The following is a 25,384-nucleotide window of genomic DNA, read 5'->3' as shown; positions in this document are numbered from 1 at the left end:
TGGAGACTTCTCCTAGCAGGGAGGGGCATCATCAAATTTAAGTAACAGCAGCATTTCTGGGAAGCCATCAAGTTTGTGACCCTTACTCGTGTCCCTCTTAGGCCTGGTCTTTGCAGATAAGTTTTACCAGCATAGCAATGTACTGCTGTAGCTATGGCAATAAAAGCCCTAGCATAGTTCTACACAAGTTCTATTGCCAGTTCCCTGAACCGGTGTAACTCATTTACACTGGTGTAACTGTGCACACAGGAGGGTTTGCTGGTATAACTGTACTAGCCAAATCTTCCGAGGGTCGACAAGGCCTTAGACTGTGGCTAACTGTGAGGATATGATCTCTTTGGGTGCAGACCGTTGAGGGTTCTGTGCAGTGATGTTTGCGCTTTCCTTTCAGCTGTCCATTCCCAGTACCCATGTGCTGGAGGAGCAAGCCCAGGAAAGTGATGACCTGACAGACAGCGAAGAGAGCGTCTACTCTGGGCTGGAGGATTCTGGAAGTGACAGCAGCACAGAGGAGGAGGCGGAGGACCAGGACAGCAATGATGAGGGGAAGCGGAAAGGCAATTCGCTCTCAAAGAAGGCACAAGTAAGTGTGAAATGTCAGAACGTGGCCGTATAATACTGGTGCCTTGTAGCTGTGCCCCGAGTTCTCTCTTAAAATGTAACTTTGCCTAGAAAGACAATTCCATGCCCAAGAAATCAGTGCTCTCCCCCCACCCTCTCCTGTCAACAGTTTATGTGAGTCACATGCCAAAGGATTTGCCAGGTAGGGAGACTCCTCAATGAGAAAGCCTCATGGCTTCAGTTTGCAGGCCTTGGTGGTAGGGGAAGAAAGGGAGGTGGTTTGTATGCATGTGACCCAGGATAATGAGACACAGCTCATGCGGACGAATTTCTTATTATTGTGGGGGCGCTTATTAAGCGTGTGGTTTATTATTCTGTGTGGTGACAACATAGGACATGCTTCTCAGATTCCTGGCTGGGATGAATTAGTTGGGATTGGACTAGATGACCTCCTGAGGTGTCTTCCAACCCTGATATTCTATGATTGTATCATTCAGCTGCCGTGCAAAAATAGCTTGAGAACCGAGGTTTGGGGAGCAGCAGTTCTGGCAGAGGAGATGTGCGTTTACTGCAGCGAGATGGTAGAGGAAGCTGGAGTGTTCCTTGCGTGTTGATAACTAAAGGACGTCTAGGTCTCCTGCCATTTCTAGAGTGAGATCCTCCACTCTCCTGCACCGCCTTCCAGCTGAATACAAATACTAACCTGGGTACAGCTCCTGTGAGCTGCTGCTGTGATTCCTGTGTCACAGATTAGGAAACTGAAGCGCAAGATCACGTCCAGAGAAAGAAAACAAGTAATTTACAATGAGCAAGTTAAAATTTTGTAACTGCCACATTTTTAAACACTAATATAGTCAGTGTTTATATAACAGTGAAACCCCTGTGCATGCTAACGCCCTGAAAGAGCAGCTCTGGGATTGCCTTGCTGGCCAGGGCGGAACACAGGTCTGGTCTCTGACAGGTGCTTTGGAGGAAGGTGTAAGCACCCCACATAGGCAGCGGTGGGATAATCCTGCCTCCACATTCAGTCTCTTTCTAACTCCTTGTGGTGAGATTAGTTTAACCCCTGAAGGGTGAGGTTTAATGGCTTGTTTTCCTTGCCTTGGCTTGGCCCAAGAAGGGAAGTGATTTACAAAAAGCTCACACAGCCAGTGGCAGAGGCAGAAGTAGAACCAGGGTTCTGGCCTTGGAGCATGTCCCATGAGTAAGGCTCCATGTCCGTCATGGAAGTCACGGATTCTGCGACTTTCCACGAGCTCCATGACTTCTGCAGAGGCCAGTGTGGCTGACTCCAGGGCTGCTCGATCAGCTCGCCTCGGGGCCAGCTGCTCAGGCTTCTCCAGGGACTGCCACGCCAGCCGCTGCTTGGGCAGCTGGCCCCGGGGACCACCCGAGCAGCAGTGCCCCGGAGGCCCCCCAGAGAAGCGGTGCCCTGGGGCCCCCCAGCTATGATTTAGTCAGGAGTATTTATAGTAAAGGTCATGGACAGGTCATGGGCTGTGAAATTTTGTTTGTTCCCTGTGACCGGACCATGACTTTTACTAAAAATACCTGTGATTAAATCGTAGCCTTACCCGTGAACCAGACTGTTCCCTGTTGTTCTTCTCCTAGACCTGTAGCTGTGTCTAGGTGCTAACCACACAAAGAGCAGCTGGTGTGCAGGGGTGGAGGTGAGCAGAGTGCCTTCAGTAACTGAGGATTGCTGGGTAGGATTGTGAATTCAGCATCTGCCTGACTGAAAGCCACAGCTTGGCTCCCGGCTGGATGCAGCCCGAGTTCTTGACCTCTCCTCAGTGTTTCTGTTGCCCCTCAGCTGTGCTGGAATTTACTCCTCTTGGGTTCGACTCCACGCTGGGTAGCGCTGCTGTCCTTTAGGAGCCTGCGTGGCAGGCAGCTGGGAAGCAAAGCCGTGAGGGTACTGCTTAAAGTCAACCCCAGCGTCATCCTGTGCACGGCGGCGTCTCGAGCGCCCTTTGTGCTGCCTTCTTTCCTCATCAGCACAGCCAGTGAATGGGCTGGAGTCAGAGCAGGGAACGGGCACGTCTGAGGACACATGGCCTTGCATAGGGCTCCTGGCTGTGTCCCCTCTTTCGCCTCCCTCCTGTTACGAAGCAGGAGTAACTGGGTGGCTGCAGCGGCATTTTACCAAGGCAAGAGCTGTTTCCCCTCCCTGTCCTGCACCTCACTTCGTACTCTGTGCGTCTACGCCCACCACTGCCCTGGCGCCAGGAACAGCCCCCATTGGGCATTTTGTGGTGACTGGAGACATGGGAATAGGAGGGCCCTGTCGGGGGCCTGCTTCCAGCCCGTGGGCCTGTCGGGGGCCTGCTTCTGGTATACGGGATGCCTATGCGTTGCAGGTCGGCTCATGCAGAGGGTTCTGTGGCACGGTAGGCTGGGAGTGTTGAAATCCAGTTTAAGCAGCCGAGGGGTTCCACACAAGGAAAAGCGATCAGACATGTCAGACTTGGCCGGGAATCCGATTACTTTTTGATTTCATGTTTAAAACAAAACTCCTTACCACAGTCACAGGAATTTTCCAGTGTGTGTTAAACAAGAGCCTCCTCTCCTGTCCTCTCCCCAATTCTGCAGTGAAGTCACAATACGTGATTTATCATTCGCAACCGATGTGGAACAGACAGTAAATGGTGAGAGGTCTTGCATTCCTCCAGCAGCTTGCCGATCCCCAAGCACTTTGTGGACAGAGCCCATACACGAAGATGAATGCAGCCATCTGTAGAGTGGAACAGAGCAGCTGTCTAACAGCACATGACAACCTTGTGTAATTGAGGACCCTGTGTAGCATTAAGGGGCATTTAGGGAGGCAGAATTAAATCACTAATGTAGAAATTTCCTCCGGACCCTACTCCTCCAGAGGGAGACGGGGTCTTTAATAACGGCAAGAAGTTAGTAAATAAACAAACAGAGCTGGTTGTGTCCCATGCGAAGGATGCCACCTCCAGCAGCGCTGCACTTCGTAGTGACTCTGCTGGGGCACGGGTTTGGTGCCGACTCAGGAAGACTGGCCTTTCCCCCTGAAATGTCCCCTGGCCATTACCACTGGTCCAGTGTAGACAAGGAGCCAGCAACAGCCCGTATCTTAACCACAGTACCCCCTAGCCCTGCTGCTAGTGCAGTTATGAGGTGGTGGTTCGGATGCTACCAGCTGGCCTACCAGAGCGCCCCTCTGTTGCTACCAGAGTTGCCTAAATTATAGCAAGGGTAGGAAACCTGAGGGGAGCAAGGCCCAAAGGAAGAGCAACACCTATCAGATTCTCCACTGCACCTCTGCATGCCTTGGTCTCTTATCCAAACACTAACCTGACCCTGCTTAGCGTAGGAGATGTGACAGGCTCCCAATACAGGGCAACGGACCGGATCCTCATGTGTATTTGCACTGAGGCTTCCCTGTGTCAGGCTGAAAATGGACTTCTGACTTTGATGCAGGAGTGGGTGTGAGGCAGAGAGCTGCAGTCAGACACAGTCTGACATAAGTGTAAAAGGAACCACAGCTTACTGGCACTGGGTAGAAAGGCTTCATTTTGTAGACGCTTTCCCAAGTTCCAAGGTTAAAATGAATATTTGAAAACGTTGGCTGGATTTGGTGCCCTGTTCTAAACCAGCCTGGTAGTTCATGACAACGGGCTGCTCGCCCTTTCTGCAGTGGCTGTTGAATGCTGGCTTCTGCGAGTTGCCGGAAGAAAGCCTCATCCACCGGACCAGGGGGATGAGGTGGATGAGGCTTTCTTCTGGCAACTCGCAGAAGCTACTAGATCGCACGCCCTGGTTCTCATGGGTGACTTTAATCTTCCTTATATCTGCTGGGAGAGCAGTACAGCGGTGCATAGAAAATCCAGGAAGTTTTTGGAAAGCATAGGGGACAATTTCCTGGCGCAAGTGCTAGAGGAGCCAACTAGGGGGGGAGCTTTTCTTGACCTGCTGCTCACAAACAGGGAAGAATTAGTGGGGGAAGCAAAAGTGGATGAGAATCTGGGAGGCAGTGACCATGAGTTGGTTGAGTTCAGGATTCTGACAAGAAAGGTAAGCAGCAGGATACGGACCCTGGACTTTAGGAAAGCAGACTTCGACTCCCTCAGGGAATGGATGGGTAGGATCCCCTGGGGGACTAACATGAAGGGGAAAGGAGTCCAGGAGAGCTGGCTGTATTTCAAGGAATCCCTGTTGAGGTTACAGGGACAAACCATCCCGATGAGTCGAAAGAATAGTAAATATGGCAGGCGACCAGCTTGGCTTAACGGTGAAATCCTAGCGGATCTTAAGCATAAAAAAGAAGCTCACAAGAAGTGGAAGGTTGGACATATGACCAGGAAAGAGTATAAAAATATTGCTCGGGCATGTAGGAATGAAATCAGGAGGGCCAAATCGCACCTGGAGCTGCAGCTAGCAAGAGATGTCAAGAGTAACAAGAAGGGTTTCTTGAGGTATGTTGGCAATGAGAAGAAAGCCAAGAAAAGTGTGGGCCCCTTACTGACTGAGGGAGGCAATCTAGCGACAGAGGATGTGGAAAAAGCTAATGTGCTCAATGCTTTTTTTGCCTCTGTCTTCACTAACAAGGTCAGCTCCCAGACTGCTGTGCTGGGCATCACAACATGGGGAGTAGATGGCCAGACCTCTGTGGAGAAAGAGGTGGTTAGGGACTATTTAGAAAAGCTGGACGTGCACAAATCCATGGGGCCGGACGAGTTGCATCCGAGAGTGCTAAAGGAATTGGCGGCTGTGATTGCAGAGTCATTGGCCATTATCTTTGAAAACTCGTGGCGAACGGGGGAAGTCCCGGATGACTGGAAAAAGGATAATGTAGTGCCAATCTTTAAAAAAGGGAAGAAGGAGGATCCTGGGAACTACAGGCCAGTCAGCCTCACCTCAGTCCCCGGAAAAATCATGGAGCAGGTCCTCAAGGAATCAATCCTGAAACACTTACATGAGAGGAAAGTGATCAGGAACAGTCAGCATGGATTCACCAAGGGAAGGTCATGCCTGACTAATCTAATCGCCTTCTATGATGAGACTACTGGTTCTGTGGATGAAGGGAAAGCAGTGGATGTATTGTTTCTTGACTTTAGCAAAGCTTTTGACACGGTCTCCCACAGTATTCTTGTCAGCAAGTTAAAGAAGTACGGGCTGGATGAATGCACTATAAGGTGGGTAGAAAGTTGGCTAGATTGTCGGGCTCAACGGGTAGTGATCAATGGCTCCATGTCTAGTTGGCAGCCGGTATCAAGTGGAGTGCCCCAAGGGTCGGTCCTGGGGCCGGTTTTGTTCAATATCTTCATAAATGATCTGGAGGATGGTGTGGATTGCACTCTCAGCAGATTTGTGGATGATACTAAACTGGGAGGAGTGGTTGATACGCTGGAGGGCAGGGATAGGATACAGAGGGACCTAGACAAATTGGAGGATTGGGCCAAAAGAAATCTGATGAGGTTCAATAAGGATAAGTGCAGGGTCCTGCACTTAGGACGGAAGAACCCAATGCAACGCTACAGACTAGGGACCGAATGGCTAGGCAGCAGTTCTGCGGAAAAGGACCTGGGGTGACAGTGGACGAGAAGCTGGATAGGAGTCAGCAGTGTGCCCTTGTTGCCAAGAAGGCCAATGGCATTTTGGGATGTATAAGTAGGGGCTTTGCCAGCAGATCGAGGGACGTGATTGTTCCCCTCTATTCGACATTGGTGAGGCCTCATCTGGAGTACTGTGTCCAGTTTTGTGCCCCACACTACAAGAAGGATGTGGATAAATTGGAGAGAGTCCAGCGAAGGGCAACAAAAATGATAAGGGGTCTGGAACACATGACTTATGAGGAGAGGCTGAGGGAACTGGGATTGTTTAGTCTGCAGAAGAGAAGAATGAGGGGGGATTTGATAGCTGCTTTCAACTACCTGAGAGGTGGTTCCAGAGAGGATGGTTCTAGACTATCCTCAGTGGTAGCAGAGGACAGGACAAGGAGTAATGGTCTCAAGTTGCAGTGGGGGAGGTTTAGGTTGGATATTAGTAAAAATTTCTTCACTAGGAGGGTGGTAAAACACTGGAATGGGTTACCTAGGGAGGTGGTAGAATCTCCTTCCTTAGAAGTTTTTAAGGTCAGGCTTGACAAAGCCCTGGCTGGGATGATTTAATTGGGGCTTGGTCCTGCTTTGAGCAGGAGGTTGGACTAGATGACCTCCTGAGGTCCCTTCCAACCCTGATATTCTATGATTCTATGTTGGGAGCTGTGTTTGATGGTGGGTGCCAAACGCAGCTAGCATAGATGGAGCCTGCGTGTCCGGTCTCGGCTGCCCTCTCCTCTGGCTAGTGGCTGTACGGGTGTGTCCAGGCTTCGCTACGGTGCGAGCTGTGCTGCTAACCTGTCCAGCAGCCCATGGGCGGTGTCAAAGAAGCAGATCAGTTAGTGTGGAGGCGTAGGATGCTGGGCGTAGGGCCTGGTCTGCGGTGTACACTGTGTCAAATACTGCTGCTCTTGGGCACCCTCCCATGTGGCTGAAGAGTTTGGCCTTTGCCCTGGAAATAGCACTCAACTCAGAAAACAGGCCTGGCCTGTCAGAACGAACTAACCGGATGGGGCTAGAGCAGGGCACCTCACCCACGCCAGTGTTGGAGACCGCTCATTTAAACCTGGCTGTTTTGCCCCGGGTGGGACGTGTAATCTCCAGGATGCCTCTCCATGGCCCTCAGTGGCAATGTAGACTCCTTTGAACTGCGCTCATACCTGCCTTCCCTCGTCCAACTTCGGAACAGCCTGCTCTTCTCCTTGTTCTTTTGCTCAAGTGCTTTGCCGGGGGTCTGCTGTTGGTGCCTGAGAGGGAGACGGGCCCAGCAATGATCAGTAACTGCTGGTGTGGAGGTTGTTGGTTTGGTACAGACCCATGGGTCCGCACTCTGGGGCCTGGCGGGGCACAGGACCCTCTTGGGGTTTGCATGGACCCTGGTGCTGCCTGATCTGGGTAGCTTTCTAGCTTCTGTCCCTGAAAGGAAGTCCCAATATCAGGCAACGTACGGTGACCTGAGGTGCCGGCTTCTCTTCCCCTCTCCTGCATTAAAGCCCTTCTGTGGTAGCTTCTTCAGCTAACCAAGCACCGGAGATCCCCAGACACTCCCAGGGACCTCTATCATCAGGCCAGAGTTGTTCTCTGGTCCACGCAGAAGGAACAAGACGCCTAGACTGCATCTTGAGTCTGAACTAGGAAGGGGATTGGGTCCTGTCAGAGCAATGTCGCAGCTGTTGGGGAGCAGGGTAGGGGTGGGTTGCCATTTTGGGCATGGGTCAAGGAAGGAGAGCAGTAAAGGTGGGGAGAGGCTGTGAAGAGAAATGTGCCCCACCCCCCGGATTGTGGAAGCTTCAGGGAGGCAGGCCCAGGATGAGTGCCTCACCGTCCTGAGGTCTTGTGGATTCTCAGAGGCTCCTGGGCAGTTTTATGGACTCTGACGCCTTACGAACGGGGCGGGAATGATGCTGGTATTCTACCTTGCAGGGAAAGTTTCAGGGCGACTCGGTGTCCTGATGAGTAAATCCATCTGTTTTGGTCCACCACGTCTTTTGCCAAACTTTTGACCTACATGCACTTGAACCAACAGTGGGGCAGTTTGAGGGCGATTTAGCTTTGAGCATAAAACTGACACTCTCCATTGCCGACCGTCTGCCGTTCTGCTTTCTGCCTGCATGCAGCGAGGGGGTGGAACTGGCAGGCCAGGACTCCTTTACAGTCAGCGTGTGGATGTCCGAGAGCTCAACTGTCTTGGCAGCCTCTTAACGCATGTCTAGCCCTTAGAGCTTGGCCATCTCTTTTGCCAGAGCTTTGTATCTTTGTCTCACGGGGCGTCCTTCTGACTTCATGGCTAGTAGAGTAGGGACCAGATCCAGGAGCAATGGTGCAATATAAACGGTCAGGACACTGAAATGCAAAATAATCTGGGTTGGTTTTGTGGGGGTGGAAACTGAGCGACACCACCCAACAAGTCTAACGTCAGCCCCGGTGACCCCATTAGAGCACAGTCATGACCCACTTTGGGGTCCCAACCCAGCATTTGAGAATCCCTGGTTTCCATGTAGAAAGCAAGCTGAAGTGAGAGTGGGCCGGGGGGGCTGTTGGCTTCTGTAGTGAAAGCCTGGGAGAACAGCTCTCTGGTTTTGGGGTTGTGTGTTCCATAGGCCTTCTGTTGATCTCTGGTGGTTGCCTATGGTCATGTGCTCCTCTGGTTCGATGCTGTGAGACAAGAAGTTTTGAGAGAGTTGGTGCTTCAGAAACCTACCCGCTTTGGTCATGCGTGTAGGGGATGGAAGTGTACGAAAGACGTACTGAATTCTGAGTCAAAGTGACTAAGCACTGTTGGTGTCTGACACCTGTATTTCTCCGTAAATCATGACCTGGACGTTTCACTCGGGGCAGGAGTGCTTTGCAAGTCTAGGGCACTAAATGCCAGGAAGGAGACCGCTTGTGGAGAGCTTTGTCCTGTGGCAGGGGTAAGCGAAGACTCTTTGAATGCTCTGGGAGTGTACACCAACAGGATTGGCCTGTCGTCTTGTGAAAGGGAAATCAGCGTGTGCTGCGACAGCTGCCAGGCGTAGGGGCTGTCTCCTTCCATACCCACAGCTAGTGTCTGTTATGCACAGTAGTTCCTCGTTCAGCTATCTAATGGGGGGATAGGGGTGAAACTAGGGTGCCTGGACGCAGGAGAGGGGCTTAGGCTGCGATGTAGAGAGAGAGTAGCCAGCGTGGCCAGGAGGGTGTTCTGAATGGCCAGAGTGGCAGAGGAGAAGGCTCTCCTGCACACATGGCATTAAAGCTCTGAGCTTGTTCTCCCGCACTGGCAAGGCCCGGAAGCTCTTGCAATGGAGCAGAACACACAGTGCCGGGGCATCCTGCTAATCCACCGTGGTGGGGGAGGACGCTTCTGGGAGGTGACTAGACGGAAGCAGCTGGGAAGCAAAGCTCTCCTGTTCAGGAGCTATGCAACAAACTTCCATCCCTAGCCCCCTGCTGTCTCGCTGCCCTGGCTCTCGTTGGGCACCTCCCGGACAGCAACAGCCACTTGAGTCCGTTGATAAGCCAGGATCCAGTCTGAGTGGGGAGGCGCTGGACGGAGTTGAGCCGCCCCGTTCCCTTCGGGGGCCCAGAGCCAAAGGGCCACTGCCCCGCCTGTCGGCAGGCTCGAGGCCTCTGTCCTTCGCGCCTGCCTAGGTTACAGGACTGTGCAGTAGTTAGGCTGTTGCCATCAGGTTAGATTTCCTGCTGAGGGCTTCCAGCACGTGACAGGCCATGCTTTCCTCCCGGGCAGCCCCTGTGCGGAGCAGAGCGGCCTGATTCCGGGGAAGCCCAGCTGCCTGCCGTTGAAGGCCACGCTGAGTTGTTTATTGGCTGCTTTTATAATCCAGGAAGCCCCCTCGGCTCTGCCGGTCTCTCTGGGGCACCGTGAAAGAGTCCGGAATCCGTCTGTGCCACGCTGGGGATAGGCAGCCCTGGGACGCTATCCATGCAGAGCTTGTGCCAAGACTGGCAGTAGGACCCTGCTGTCCCGAGGGGCCCCCCGAGAGCTTGATGTCACACTCCACGGTTCAGCAGGGAGGTCCGATCGGATGCTCTGTTTCTAAAGGATTCGGGGCACCCCCTGCGACGAGTGAGGCCGCAGTACGTTCCCCTCCATGCTGCCCAGTCGCTGCTTCTCTTCCCTCCGCCCCGTGCAGTGCAGCACTGAGGTGGTCAAAGGCCCAGAGCTATCAGGTTGGTCTGTCAGCACTTGCGAGGCCTTCCTGGCCCTGGGACACCCCATGCGTTCCCAGAGGCAGGCGCTGCTTTCTCCCTGACCGAAGGCCTTGCCTGCCATGCTTACGAACCCTAGGCTGGTTTGTGGCACTCGATGGCTGCTGCTGTTTTTGTCCGCGGGCGTCTCAGCCAGTGTGCTCAGGGGTGTCTCCCCGCAGCTGATCCCGGCAGCATGGTGCTGCTGGCAAGGCGGCTTTGGCCTGGGAAGCTAGCGTGGTGTCTGCAACACCTAGCCAACGCAGCTGGCCGCGAGGCTAGAGCAGCTCGGGGTGAGTTAGCCCCAGGCTGGTTAACAGCCTTACTAGCTTCGCTTTGTTTTCGTGACTGATCAGCAGCGGCTGCAGACCCCCACCCTTTGACTCACTTCCCCCAGGAAACAGGTGAAGCTGAGGTGTCGGCTCCTCCAAAGGAGAGACCCTCTCCCCAACCCCTGGAGCTGAAGGACCTGCCTCTTCCATCCTCCTTTTGGTTCTCTCGGGTGCTTAGCTTGGCGTGGCGGTTGCTTTGTCAAGCCCGGTCAGGAAAGCAGCAGGCAATGCTTCTTTGGGGGGGTGTCTGCACAGCTTTCTCTTGTGCCACGTCCTGGCCTCCGTGCTGGGCCGGAGCCTCTCCGGGCTCGGCATCTCCACCACGCCTAGGGCTCAGAAACTTCTTTAGCAGCTATCCTCCTCATCAGACCTGGGCTGCACCAGTCGGTACATGCTGCCTGCGAATTCACTGCACTGGTGGGCCGTGGGCTGCTGCAAACCCCGTTGCTGGATGTTCCAGGGCAGTGGGGGCAGCTGGATGCGGGGGAGCAGCAGCACAGAGACTCCCCGTTTCGGTAGCAATGGGGAGCCTAGAGGTCTAGTTCTGGTGCACGTACAGGGCCGTGAGCTGGGGAGAGCTGCCCTAATAACAGCTGGTCAGAGCTAACCTCAGTAGCCCTTCAGGCTCCTGAGAGAGGCCTAGACTCCCGAGGCTAATTGTCCCGTTATCCCTCCTTTGCCTCCTGGAGGCCCAACCCAGTAAGACCCCGATCAGGCTGGCCTGAGACGCTGCTGGATGTCTGGTGGCTTTCACACAGCTACTGGGAGGGAGGCTGGGGCTGGTGGGAAGAGGCTGGGGCAGCTGCAGCCAGGAAGATGAGCCGTCCGCCCTCTGGGGGGAGTGGGGGGGCCGTTCGCCTCCATCTACAGCTGGAGCCCCCAGCATGAGGGCTCTGGGCCAGGCTAGGCAGGTCAGCAGACTAGATCCTCAGCGTCTGTCTGCTCTTTAACATCAGTGAAAGTTTCAGACCCATGCAAGCAAATTCTCTGAACTGCGATGACCGACGTGCCCGAACTCTCCCGCTGTTCGGAGAGCACAGTCCTGGCCGGTCCAGGCTCTCGGCAAGGGGCTTTGCTCTGAGCTGGCAGACATGGCCGTTCCAGCTGCTGTTTCTGTATAATATGGGGGATTGGTTCGGGCCCGCTCGTGTCTGGGCTCACAGAGCTGCTGTAGAGACTTGAACTCCTGCATGCCTCTGCGGGTATGTCTGCCCTGCAAGGAGAGCCCCACGGCCGGCCCTCCCACCTCGCAGGGTCCCAGAGCCTGGGCTCCAGCCTGAGCCTGAAAGTCTGCACTGCAATGAAACAGCCCCTTAGCCTGAGCCCTGCGAGCCTGAGGCAGTGTCCCGGGCCAGCCGCGGGTTTTACTGCCATGTAGACCGGGGGGGGCAAACGTTTTGGCCCGAGGGCCACATCGGGGTGCAAAACTGTATGGAGGGCCGGGTAGGGAAGGCTGTGCCCCCAAAACAGCCTGGCCTCTGGCCCCTATCCCCCTCCCACTTCTCGTCCCCTGACTGCCCCCTCCCGGGACACCCCCTTTCCCCCCGACTGCCCCCCAAACCTCCATCCCATCCAATCGCCCCCTGCTCCCTGTCTGCCTCCTGGGACTCTCTGCCCCTTATCCAGCCCCCCGGCCCCAGCCCCCTTACCATGCCGCTCAGAGCAGCATGTCTGGCTGCCGTGTCGCCCGGTTGGAGCCAGAGAAGCTGCCCTGCGTGAGCAGGCAGCCCCGGAGCGCTGCCTGCATGGCAGAGTGGCTGCAGGGGAGGGGGGACAGGAGGGGAGGGGCCGGGGGCTAGCCTCCTGGGCCAGGACCTCGGGGGCCGGGCAAGACGGTCCTCTGATGTAGACAGATCCCGAGTGTGCTGGCGACTGAGGCCCAAACGCGGACGTGGCTCACTAATGAAAGGGGCTTCGGCGGTTTCCTCCTAAGGCATATCACAAAGCTACCATGCTGTTTGGCCAGGCCCACACAACTGGTCAGCAGGGGGCCCGCCCCAGACCGGGAGGGGCTGCTGCAGGTCAGCAGAGAAGTGCAGTGGGAGAGCTGTGGGGCGCAGGCTCAGAACCAGGAATTTGCAAGTCCTAATTCTGGCCTTCTCCTGCCTCCCTCTGGTAATCCTCCCATCCTTGTACCAATTCTCTGTGGGTGACGGGGTGTCTGGCTGGTCTGCCTCCCAGAAGGACTGCCAAGAGAAATAGGTTAACAGTTTGTAAAGTCTCACACTCGCGCGCACACACCCACCCCTGTGGGGGCACCGTTCCCAACACACAGACACCTACACCCATGTGATCGGCAGGTTGGACTTGAGTTTTCACCTTTCCCAGGTCAAGGCTTCCCTGGTCATTTGCAGGCTGCAGAGAGGAGCATAGACCCGATCCCAGCCCTTTCCATTCAGCCGTGGGCATGTCCCAGCCTGGCAGAACTGCGAAGGAAACCCAGCAGTCCAGACACAGCTCTCCCAGCAGGCCTCTGCCATAAACACCAGCGAGTGCAGCCCCCGCTGCTCCCAGCCACGGGCCCACCGTCCCACTCACGCACTCCTGGACTCTCTCTCGCATTCGCACATCACACTGGACTCCTGTGCACACTTCATGCTGCTTTCTCCTGCCCTGGACACCCACCCCACCTGCCACTAATCCCGCACCTGGCTCGCTGCTCCCATTCCTCCTCTTCCCTGCCCCCCCCCCCCCCAGTGCTGTCACCAGTCACCCCAAATCCATCCCTTCTCCTCTCTCGGCAGCAGCCCCTTCCCCAGACGTCTTGCATCCGCAGCACCTCTTCCCCAGGCCTGCCAGCAGACCAGAGATTCACCTTCACCCCTCCTCCTTTTGGAAGGGGGGCTCCTGGAGGGGTGGGGGGTGCAGTCGTTGGTCCCTCCCTAATGGAGGATAATGAGCCAGGTATTTTCCAGCCTGTTCAGGCGAGAGGGGAGTTCTCTGGTGCTGGTTTAAGTCGGCGCGGGGGGGTGAGGAGAGAGCAGGCCTGGGCTGGGGAGTGAGGAGCCCAGCGAAGCCGCTGAGTTTTGCTCAGTCTCCTTGGGTGTGTCTATGCCGCAGTTAAAGCCCCACGGCTGGCCTGCATCAGCTGGCTCGGGCTGCAGAGCCCTACCACGGCTGTGTAGACGTTCGGGCTTGGGCTGGAGTCCGGGCTCCAGGACCCTCGTGGAGGCCCAGACCCTGGCCCCAGCCTGCACATCTGTGCTGCAGTTAAACAGCCCAGAGACCCGTGAGCCTGAGTCAGCTGACCCGGGCCAGCCCTGCGTTTAGACCTACCCCTGTGGCCAGGCCCAGGAGCTACTGCTGAGCTGAGGCAGTGAATGGCACTCCCCCCCCCCACCCCCCCCGGGCCCTCGAGTGTAACCGCAGCAGCCGCTCTCGCCCCACTCAGCTGCAGCATAGGCCATGCTTCGTTCACCTTTTTCACGGCCACGTGGGCTCGGGGCTCTCTCCGTGCCAGGTGAGAGGATGCAACAGTGGCTGGTGCTGGCTGGACTTTGCCAGGAAAGCTGGCTGCTTGCTCTGGTCCAGCAGACGAGGGGGTTACGGGGCTGAATGCCAGGCTGCATGTCAGATGGGACATGGGGCGCCTGGATTTCCGTGTAACTTCTTGGCAGTCGCTCTCATTATGTTTTTCAAATGTAGCATCCTACGGCTGTGCTTCGTTGTGCTTTATTGTTCTCTGGCTCTTTTTAATATGCGTCTCGAAGTTTGTTCTGCCGTCCGTCTCCTTCCTTCTTCCTCGCTTTCCGTTCAGTATTTTCCCTTCTCGTTCGTTCTTTTTCCTCCCTTCCCTGATCTTGTCCCACGTCTCCGACTGCAGTCCAGGATTGAAGGGCATCAGCAGAGCTGGATGTGGGGTGTGCAGGTCTGCAATAGTGGGGGGCTGCCCCAGGGACAATTGTTAGCTTGTCCCTGTTAGCTTTCAGCGCTGCGTGCTGCCCTCTAGTGGACTGCAGTGTCCCAGCAGCTGGGCCTATTAGAGGCGCTCTTTGTTGGTTTGATCGCCGAGCAAAGCCCCCGGGTTACCCACCACTCCCGATTAGTTCAAGCAGAAGTTAAAGGGCCCTAATCTACTAAATGGTTGCACTGCTGCCCCCTGGGTGAGCTGAGCCCCGTCGCACTGATTCCTAGCAGAGCTCTTCCAAGCACCAAAACCAACCGACCTGCGAAATGCACCGAAGGGTTTTCCAGTCAGCCCTTGATAAAGGAATGACCTGTGAGTGCACTCGGCATGTACCCAGCCATCTGGATCATCTCTGCAGGGGTGAGCTGGCTTCCCCCGACGAGTCCTGAGCCTCCTATCAGCGCAAAGGCCTGCCTAGCTTCCGGGCACCTGTAGACGTCGAGAAAGCAGCTCCCCAGAAAGCCTTTGGTCAAGAGCAGGGCAGGGTCTCTGCCAGTCTGTGCTCGAATGCTGCCCTGTCTGTGGACTTCCTCGTGGCTTTTGGGGACCATTGCTTTGCTAGGGAGAGTTCTCCGCAGCTGGTTAATGCCCGGAGATGTAGTTAATCGCTAAGCACTAGAATCCTGCCTGCATCCCAGATGTGCTAGAGGGTGACTTGGGACGGATTTTACGCAAGGGCTCTGCTTAAGCAGCCCAGAGACCGTGGTTTGATCTCCGCTCTCAGGGAGCGCACAGCTTGTCTCCTCTTTGCTGGCTAGGTCACTGCTGAGGGTGTCGGTGGGCTATGCAGCCCGAGGGCTCTAGGAAGGGGCCGGCGCTGAGGGCGGAGGATGGTGTGCCACTGGCTGTCAGAGGCAGCCTGCAGCGCCAGTGACCTGGTTTGGCAGTGCGAGCTCTTTCTCCAAAGCTCACCGTGGTGGCGGGGGGAGAGGGGAAGTGAGTGGGGGGGGAGATGGAAACTCCGGTCCAAAGCCATCTGAGCGCCAAAAGCCTGGAGAAAAACTTATCTCCAATCTCCTTCTTAAAAAAATTTAATAAAGCCTTTTGTTTTTGCAGTAATCTCATCCCCTTGCTGGCCCTGTATTTTCCAGGCTCTCTCCCACCCGGCTCCCTGCGGCTCGGCGGGAGCGGCGTTGGTGTTGTGTACAGTCGAAGGTGATCGCACGCTGTGTGGATTTTACTGCTCCCCTGAGGGGGGTGTTCTGGGGCTGTTTTTCTGATTATTTCATTGACTCCTCTGGTAAACCCGATCCAGCCTGGGTCCCCCGAGGGGGGCTGGGGGAGAATCTCTTTTCCAGGGCCGGGTCTGCAGGTCAACGAGTGGGCGCAGTCTGCAACGTGGTGTTGTCTGGTTACCCATGTCAGAGTGAGGCTGAGCCCTGCCCGGGCTGCGCAGGGTGGCTAATGCCTGGAATGCCATGGGGGCAGTCCCGCACGCCACACATCCCAGCATGCAGCTCTCTGACTCAACATGCAGGGTGTGCGGACACCGGGGGCCTTGCCAGGCTGCCCTGTGCTGTGCTGGAAGCTGTGTTGGGCGCCATTTCAGGCAGATCCGATCTGATCCCATCGCTTCTGACAAGCGGTCAGGGGGACCCATGGCTGGATATGCTGTGGGCACCCCTAGGTACCGTGGAGATGCAGGTGCGCGTCGCTCTGGAGCGCTGCCCGGGGTACCCTGAGCTGCTGGGAGGCGCACAGTTAGCAGAGGGCTGTGAGTGCAGCCTTGTGCCTGGCCCATTCTTTGCTAGAATTGCCTTGGGCACAAAGAAAAACTTGTGGTTACGAAATGGCAGCACCCTTGGGTGTCATCAGCGAGCCCACACCTTGCAGGGACGCTTTGGGGGCTGGCTGTACCAGAGGGCATCAGACCGAGCAAAGGCCCATCTGCTGCTCAGCCCGTGTCTCAAATACATTGTCCATGGGCTTTAGACACCCCAGTGTGAATCTGGGGTGCCAGCACCTGCAGTGGCCTTAGCCTGAGACTTTCTCCCATCACTCTGGACCTTACTAACGTCAAGATATACCACGTCTACTGCTTCCCCCCTACCCACAAGGGTTGTTACCCTGTCACAGAAAGCTATTAGGTTGGTGTGACTCGATTTGTTCTTGACAAATCCATACCCACTGTTACTTATCACCTTATTATCCTCTAGATGTTTGCAAATTGATGGCTTAATTATTTGCTCCATTATCTTTCTGGGCACAGAAATTAAGCTGACTGGCCTATAATTCCCTGGGTTGTCCTTATTCCCGCTTTTGCAGATGGGCACTGTATTTGTCCTCTTCCTATCCTATGGAATCTCCCGTCTTTCAGGACTTGTTGAAGATGATCACTAATGGCTCAGATATCTCCTCAGTCAGCTCCTTGAGCATTCTCGGATGTATTTCATCAGGTTTAGGTTGGACATTAGAAAAATCCTCCTGTCAGGGTGGATAAGCACTGGAATAAATTGCCCAGGGAGGTTGTGGAGTCTCCGTCCTTGGGGATATTTAAGAGCAGGTTGGACAAACCCCTGTCAGGGATGGGCTAGAGAATACTTAGTCCTGCCACGAGTGCAGGGGACTGGTCTAGACGACCTCTCGAGTCCCTGCTAGTCCTACGGTTCTAAATCTTGGTTGCCATAGTTAAACGGGCTGTGGGTGGGGAGTCTGTAGGGACATGTGGGCGAGCATCAGAAATCCTGAGGCTGCTGGTTTGCAGGGAAGGGGATGCTGAATGCAGAGCTGGGTCCGGCTTGCTCTGGGAATGTGTGATGTGGCCTGCAGGGGCTGCCCAGGCCTGTGTGCTCTGAATAGCCAGACGTTTATCTCCCGAGCTGCTAGCCCCCTCCAGGGCCTGAGGAGCCTGCACACATCCCTCTCCGCTGTTCCTGGGGCGGGGCAGGGCTGGGCTAACCAGAGCATGCCTTCCCCGTCCCCATCCCCATGTCCTGTCTGGCGCCCCATCTCTGCAGTAGCCTTGTCTGGGCGTGGAATGAGCGAGTGTCCTCTCAGAGGGGGTTATGCCATGGGCTGCGTGGGGCAGGTGCCTGTGGTTTGACCCTTGGCTGGGGGATTTAGCAGAAGGTGACCGGCCAGCAGAAGCTGCAGGGGGGAGAAAAAGTCAGTCAAGTTAGAGGGTGTTCTCCTCTGTGGCTGGGGAAGGCAGTACAGCTGCCTAGAAGATTGCCCCAATGGCTAGCCCCCAGGAGGTTGGGCTAATTCCTTTTTCTCTTCACAGCCCTGGGGGCTGTAAGGGTGGGCTGTTCCTGGGGGCTGTAAGGGTGGGCTGTTCCTTTTTTAGAATCACCTAGTCTAATAAACTAATTCCTTCCTTGGGTAATATGGTGACCCTGGTCTACCCAGGATCCTGAGGGTAAGGGCTTGGGTGGTGGGGGGAAAAACTTGGGAGTTCAGTAGGTCCTGGCTTCTGTGATGCTCTGCAGCTGACGGGCACTCTGGGAGCTTCATTGAAATTCCCAAATGGGGGAGGTTACCGAGTCAAACAAGTGGTCATGTCACGCACAGTCGGTGTAATGGGGTCACACTGAACCGAGTCTGTCTTCTCATTGCCTTGCAGGCCAGGATGGCTTCCCAGAAGAAGGAACAAGTGCAGTGCCAGAGCTTGGAGACCGACTCAAAGCCCAGCGCCCAGCAGGAACTGCCTCTGAAGGGTGAATACGAGGAGGACAGCTCAGACGAAGAGGTAGGACCCAGGTTGAAGTGGCATAAGCTCTGCTGTGGTTGAGACATGGTGGGCTTGGTCAGCCAGGCATAGCTTTGTGAGCTGGGCGTTTCCTCGGGCCCATTGCAAAGTGCTGTTCATGGTGAGTGGTAAGGCTGTGGAGTTGGTCCCTGCTTGCTATAGAGCCTGCCGGTCTCCAAGGGCTGGGGCAAGGCGAAAAGAACTCTTCTGCGGAGACTGGGAAGCCAAGGGAGAGTCAAGAGGTCGGGAAGTAGTTCTTGGCAGCAGGAAGGAATGGGGAGGCGGCTGATACTACCTGGGAAGCAGTGGGATTTTTTTTTTTTTTTTTGCATGTGCAGTTTGCTCTCGTATACCTTGAGTAATTCATTGTGGGGTCCACAGCCTGGAAAACTTAGCTTCAGGCCTGTGACGTCTGATCTGTATGGAGTGTTTTCAGGGCAAGGAGGGAAATCCTCAGCAGTGTCCCAAACGGAGCGGGAGCTAGGGGCCATGCTGGAGAAAGCGGTGCTGTAGTCCCCCTCCATAGTGTGTCGGAAGATCTGGCATGTTGGCGTGTGGCAAGCTGGTGCTCAGGAAGGCCAAAGGAAAGGGAATTGAGACTAAGTGCTCGGTTAAAACAGGCAGCAGGATGGGACGAGATCAACAGGGAGGCTTTCTTGGCTCGCCTTTGGGGTGAAGGGGAGAATTTCCCCCACGCTGGCTGCTCTGTGGGCTGGGGCGGGGGGGGGGGCATACATGCCATTTCACCAGTTCCATTGTGTGTCTGGGAAATTGGTACCCAAACTGCTTTGAACTTACCCTCCACAAGACCCCTACGGTGAGTGAGCCAGGCCCGTGAAAGCGCCTGGTGCACTTAGCTGTGGGGAAAGCCATGCGTGGCAAGGGAAGATGCTGCTGTCTGGAGGGCAGGCCCCGTGCAGTGCTGAGGCTGCTGGCTAATGCCTGTCGAGTGCCACAGAGAATTGCACTGAAAAGCCAGTGTGCACTGGAAACGTTCGCAAGGAGCGGTGAGCCTGGCAATCGCTCTCAGTCTGCTTCGGACCCTGGTAAAATAAGGGGATGAAGGTTGAGAGCCAGTGTTCACGTCCGTCCATCCATCATACGCCCGCTCTGTGATTACGGCGGGTCTGGTCGCCCCAGCTCAAAACGGACACTAGAAGTGGGAAAGGAACAGAGAACAGCAACAAAAATGGTCAGGGGTCTGGAAGAGCTTTTGCGTGGGGAGAGATTAAAAAGCCTGGAACTGTTCAGCCGGGAAAAGAGACGACAAAGGGGGGATATGACTGAGGTCTATAAAATCAGGACTGGTGTGGAGAGAGTGCCTAGGGAAGTGTTGTTTACTCCTCATAACACAGGAACCAGGGGTCACCCAATGAAATGAATAGGCAGCAGGTTTAAAACAAACGGAAGTATTTCTTCACACGGCGCACAGTCAGTCTGTGGAACTTGTTTCCAGAGGATGCTGTGAAGGCCAAGACTATAACAGAGTTCAGAAAAGAACTAGATAAGTTCATGAAGGCTAGGCCAACAATGGCTATTAGCCAGGATGAGCAGGGGATGCAACCCCATGCTCTGGGTGTCCCTAAACCTCTGTGTGCCAGAAGCTGGGAACAGGCGACAGGATGGATGACTTGATGATTCCCTGTTCTGTTCATTCCCTCTGGGGCACCTGGCACTGGCCACTGTGAGTGGACTGGATGCAGGGTTAGAGGGATCGCTGGTCTGACCCAATGTGGCTGTTCTTATGTTCTAGAGGATAATGGAGCCATCAGCGGTAAGAGGGGATACAGAGGCCCAGAGAGGCAAGATACGTGGGCAGGAGAGAGCCAAGGACCCACCCTAGGCTCATAAGGCAATAGGCACTGGAGTGCTTTGCCTCTTGGGTTAGGCTGGGAGAGAAGGCTGCTGTAGCTTTCTGGGGATTGCGTAGCTGGAATCGCAATGGGGCTCGTCGCTCTTGGTTCTGTGATCGTTAGTTTGCAGTCCCCCAAGACTGCTTAACCGTCTTCAGCCTGCCTGTTTTGGGGCAGCGGTTGGGTCTGAGGCTGTGAACCCAAGGGTAAGAGCTCGCTCGGCCCAGAGCGTGGGATGAGGAGACGGTGCAGTGCTCTGCCTCCCGGGGCCGCACCGCCGAGGCTGGCGGGGTGTCCAGAGCTACAGGCTGCTGTTCCGAGAGCCGGGATGAAATTACCCGAGCAGGGGCTGGCTGGGCCGCGGGGCGGACACCCCAGCTCTCATAAGACACGCAGCAATTGCAAGAGGTCAGGACCTTCGTGTTAAGTCTGCTTTGAGAGGAGGGGGCTTGGGAGCCTGCTTGCCTGTCTGGTCCCATGAAGGCCCTGGAGGTTAGATGTTAGCGGGCTTGAGGCCCACCTGGGCCAGGGCTGTCCCTGCCCCCAGATCTGGAATAGAGATTTAGAGAGAAGTGAAATATACGACTTTAGAAAATGTACACTTGTGTAATGGCTGCAGCATAACCCAGGGAAAAACCCTTTCATGCAGGAATTCAAGGTCTGTCTCCCCAGCTGGTCCTATTTCAGGGCCCCAGTGGGGGAAGCACTGATTCAGAACCTGCTGACATCAGAACAACTTTCAGTGGTTTTGTTCCTGACTTCCCTCCCCCTGCCCCCAACCCCCTTTCTGTGATTGTATTTATCTCTCTTCCATAAGAGCCCGGAGGCTTCCGCTTCCTGCGGCTGTGATGCGCACACTGTATGCTTTGTGTTTGCCTCTGCTGAGAGCCCTCGCTTGCCTATAGCTGGCTGAGGGCTTGGGGCCCAGCCACCCCTTCCCCCTAAGAGAGCGTGGAGCCAGCCCCCCTCGGGGCCAGCCATGTTTCCCCCAACAGGGCGCCAGTTTCTCACTGAGCCTTGACTCCAGCTGACGCTCTAGGTGTGGCCTCGCCCTCCAGGGTGAATTAGAAGCTCTTTTGAAGTCTGTGTAGGAGGATTTGTTTAGAGACACTAATGCCCCCTCCCCACATCTGGTGAGTTATTGCCACTAGGTGCTGTGGGGAGCAGCCAGCCTCCCGACTCCAGTCCCACCAGCAGGTACTGGGCACTCACCCCACAACCTGGGGCTTCCTTCTGCCCAGCCACTGTGGAAGCTACCGAGCCAGTTGGATCGTTGAAGGAGTCGCCTGGCTACGGTCTCACTCATCCCCCGACCGTACGGCTGCGGTCTGGTGGGTTGGGCTGTGCGTGTGGAGGGGAAGGAGGGGGCCTTTCTGCAGAATTGCACTGCAGGTTGCGGCTCTCTTCTCAGAAGGGGCTCAGCGAGATCTCTGCTCCTGCTGCCTCTTCCCGCCTGCACTGGACTTGCCCAGGGCACTGCCTCTGGGCAGGCTGCCTCCCCCATTTCTGTTGGGAGGGCATATTGCCGTGCTTGCTGTGAGATCCTGGACTTCAAAACCTTCTAGATTTGTGATTGTTCCTGGGGGAGGGTTCAAACCCTTCCTCTCTGCAAAGGTCATTGAGTCCAGCTGGGTGTTCCTCAGCACAACTGTGCAGTTAGTCAAGTGAACCAGCCCAGGCTGTGTAAGGGCCTGGGCTGTAGGTGGTGTTGCCCAGCGGTCACAGCTGGGCTGAGGTCTGCCCAAGGGCAGTAATCACCAAGCTGGAGTTGGAGGAATTGCAATAGCCAGGTCCCGTAAGCAAGAGTCGGGTTCAGAGTCAGGCCAGGGTTGGGAGGCCGGAGCTCAGAGCTGGTACCGGGCTGGAGTCGGGAGGCTGGAGCTCAAGCAAAGGGCCAAAATCTGTGTGGTTACCTGGACAACTTCCAGGGGCAACCCCTGAGGATAAATCGGGTGCTTGGCCAATCAGAGGGCTGTAGGGTACCGTCAGTCTGGGTCTCTTGGGTGGTCTCCATGGTGCTCCCTGGCTGTACCTCTGCATGGTCTCCTGGTGGCGCTGTGGGAACATCAGCTGACCCAGGCTCTGCAGACCCGGGTTCTAGTCCCCGGATCCTCACAAGCTGTACCCAGGAAATCGGAGTGGGGCTCGCCCAGGCTGGCTGCTGCTGGCAGAGGATTTCAGCCCTCAGAGCTGCTGGTCCCTGTCAAACCAGGGGCATCCAGGCTTTGCTAAGAGAGAGGGACAGGTTGCAACTACCTTCACCTTCTATAGGAGAGAGCAGTCTGCACAGCTGACAGGACTGAGAGCCAGTCCTCCCGCTCCACCAGCATAGCAATGGCCTGACTGGGTCAGACCCCAGGCCATCTAACCCAGTCTCCTGTCACTGACCCTGGCTGGCACCAGGTGCTTCATAGGAAGGTGTGAGAAACTGGACACTCAGCAGGGTCATCTGCCCCCTCCCCAGGTGTCTGATCCATTGTCTGAAACCCCTACAGCAGGAGGTTTAATACCCCTAATTAACCAGAGCTCTGGATGTTCCTGCTCTGCACAGAAAGGTCCAGCCCCTGCAGTGGAGGTCTGAGTGAGCAGCCTGCATGGCATGCTGGGTAATGTCGGCTGCCGAGCCCCCAGGGCTGCCCGTGGCTGGTGCTGTGCTGGCTGCCCCCTGGGAGCTCCTTTGCCTGTTTCCTGGCGGGTTTCTGTGCCGAGCCGATGACCTGCGGAGGGGTGTTTTGTGCATAGCACGAAGCCGGTCCCATGTCGCCTGTAACAGCCCCCGGCCTCCAGTGGTGAGATGACACTTGGATAGTTGGGAAGTGGGGCGCTGCGTGGTGGCGTCCCCGGGCGTGGGCTGTGACTCGGGCTGCCGTTGGGCTGGCTGGCTCTGCTGCTGTGGGTGCGTGGGTTTCGGAGCTCTGTCCTAAAGAATCCGAGCTGTGACCCACAGTGCCCCCGTGCTTAACGCAGACTAAATTTCCTCTCCCTGAGCTCCCGCTCGCTTGGCAGGCGTCAGCGCCTGGGCTGGCCAGGCGCCCAAATCACACTCCACTGTGTGCTCTGAGAAGAGACACAACAAAATAACTTGGTTTCCTGGCCGGGTGCTCTCGGGCACGGGAACTCCGCATTGCCCACGGGGCCCTCTCCCTTCGCACCCGCTCTTGGTTGTCAGTGCTCAGGTCCCGCGTGGTGAAGGACATGAAAGCACAGGATGTGTAAACGTTTCCCTGGGCAGGTTGGCAATTAAGGCAGCTCCCTTTGGGGGGGCCGTTCCCCACCTCCAGGCCCCACAGCCACTTCAACACTTGTCGTCCCGTCCAAGTGTCTCTTCCTCTCCACGGGGCTGAGATGAATGGCTGCAGGGGCTGTCAGGCCTCGCTGGGAGGAAGCAGTTTGGGGCTTTTGTTTGGTTCTGTTTCCTCCCGCAATGACTATTCCATATGTCAGTGGATAATGAATGAAGGTGCGTTGAGTGCTCCTCAGTGAGCCGCCGGCCGTTCCAAGCCCACTTCCCTCCTCCGCAGCGCAGCTGACCCGGGCTGGGGGAGAGTGCCGTGGCTGGCGGGGCTGAGGGAGCTCTTCTTTCAGTAGCTGATTAGCCAAGAGAGGGGAAAAAACCCTTCAGAATGTACTGCTGGCAGACAGCTTCTTAAACTCATCACTGCGGGTGCGTGTGTGTGTGCGTGCTTCCTGACCGGCTAGCTGTAGCAGATGCCTGGGGCTTCCCACTTCCAGACCGTATTAAACACTTAGCACATCTCGTTGGAGAGGTGCCAGCCCTTAGCCCCACACAGTGGCCTCAGAGGGGTGTGAGGTAAGGCAGCCGAGAGGCCGTAATTAGCCATACGGCCATAAGGCCAGGGATTGCTTGTCTACACCCTCGCTACTTAACCCTGGGGACAGGTGCTGGCCGGACTGCCCGTCCTCTCCCCTGCCCCAGGACTGGGGCATCAGGGCACACCTCCCCCACGTGCCGACCCATGGGCTGCATGGCAGGGGCATTCAGTCCTTTTCACCGCCGTGGTGACTGTCTCGTTCAGCAGTGATGGGATGGGGTGGAACGCCTCGTCTCCCTGGCTGGGAGCATCTTGGAGCCAAGTGCATGGTCTCCTTGGAGGAGGAGGCCCGGAGGCTCCTGACCTGCCCCCTGCGGATGACAAGGCTCGTGCTGGCTCTGTGAGAGCTGGTTTGACTGCGGGGGGAGCGGTGCGGACACCTGCGCTTAGGGGTGCTGCAGTTTGCGAGCCTGGTGTAACAGGCCAGCCAGCCTCGCTCTTCTCCTGCGTATGTAGGCTCCAAGTTCGCTCTGCCCGCTCCACGCATCTGCCGCACTCTGCCGCCCTGCGTGGTCTAAGGAGCAGTGTGTTCTCCAGAGAAGTGCGCCTCGGCCCAGGGCTGGTGGGCAGCTGGCCCCATCCTTCCCGCTCAGAGCCAGCAGGAGTCCTGCTCTGTTTGTGCCAGGCTGAGGGCCAGTTCGTGCACAGCCCCGCTCACACATCTCTTTGGGGTCTCTTCTCTCCCGCCCCCTGCTCGTTGATGCAGCTGAGGAAAATACGTCATGATTTTGCTACCTTCTCCTCCAAAACATGCCCATTCCTTTCTGCTCCCATCCCGGAAACATTAGAGACCCTCGTTCATTTCAAGCCAGGGCTAGAGAAGCATGGGAGGGACTTCAGACCCTGCTAGGCTAGGTGAATGGGCAGCATGTTCATCAGTAGCGCCCGTTGCGAGGAATAGCGTGAGCTCTTCTCACACATCCAAGGGCTGTCGGAGGACAAGGCCATGAAAGCCTGGGCTTGGTGCCCAGCAGCAGAGAGAGCAGCCCACCAAGTCAGGGTGCGTAAGACATGGGATGGGGAGATATTCAGAAAATCATCTATGAATCAATGTGGTGTCCATCTGTGGAATCATGTGCTCACTTCTGATCTCCTCATCTTGAAAGGATACCGCAGAAATGGGGGGAGTGCTCCAGAGCGGGCCAAGGGGAGCAGTCCAAGACCTGACACGACCTTATGTACGCAGAGGGGTTTAAAAGACTGAGGTGGTTTAGTTTAGAGAGGAAATGGGATCTAAGGGGACACTCTATCGGTGTCTGTAAAATAACAGAGTATGGGTAAGGTAAATTGGGCAGTCCTGCCACCATCTCGGCTACAGGAGTAAAGGGATAATCAATGAGATGGAAAAGGCACAAATTTAAAACTGATTTATTCACCCCTCTTCCCACACATAATGTAAAGGGTTTAACACACAATTAGCCTGTGGAATTCATTGCCACAAGATATTGATGCCAA

General features: G+C 55.8%; 1 protein-coding gene across 2 annotated transcripts in view; it reads left to right on the top strand.

The window, feature by feature from the left end:
- Positions 1 to 25,384, top strand: part of BOP1 (BOP1 ribosomal biogenesis factor) — a gene marked incomplete at its 5' end in the record, with an annotated part of 102,594 nt that overhangs the window by 3,296 nt on the left and 73,914 nt on the right. For both annotated transcript variants that reach the window (XM_084619901.1, XM_084619902.1), the window contains 2 exons: positions 392 to 583; positions 18,118 to 18,243. In XM_084619901.1, the coding sequence (XP_084476027.1) occupies positions 392 to 583; positions 18,118 to 18,243 (318 nt within the window). The remainder of the gene's footprint in view (positions 1 to 391; positions 584 to 18,117; positions 18,244 to 25,384) is intronic.

This window comes from Lepidochelys olivacea (genome assembly GCF_965140295.1).
Source record: "Lepidochelys olivacea isolate rLepOli2 genome assembly, chromosome: 2".
In the NCBI taxonomy this organism is placed as follows: domain Eukaryota; kingdom Metazoa; phylum Chordata; order Testudines; family Cheloniidae; genus Lepidochelys; species Lepidochelys olivacea.
This window is presented reverse-complemented; position numbering and strand designations above follow the sequence as displayed.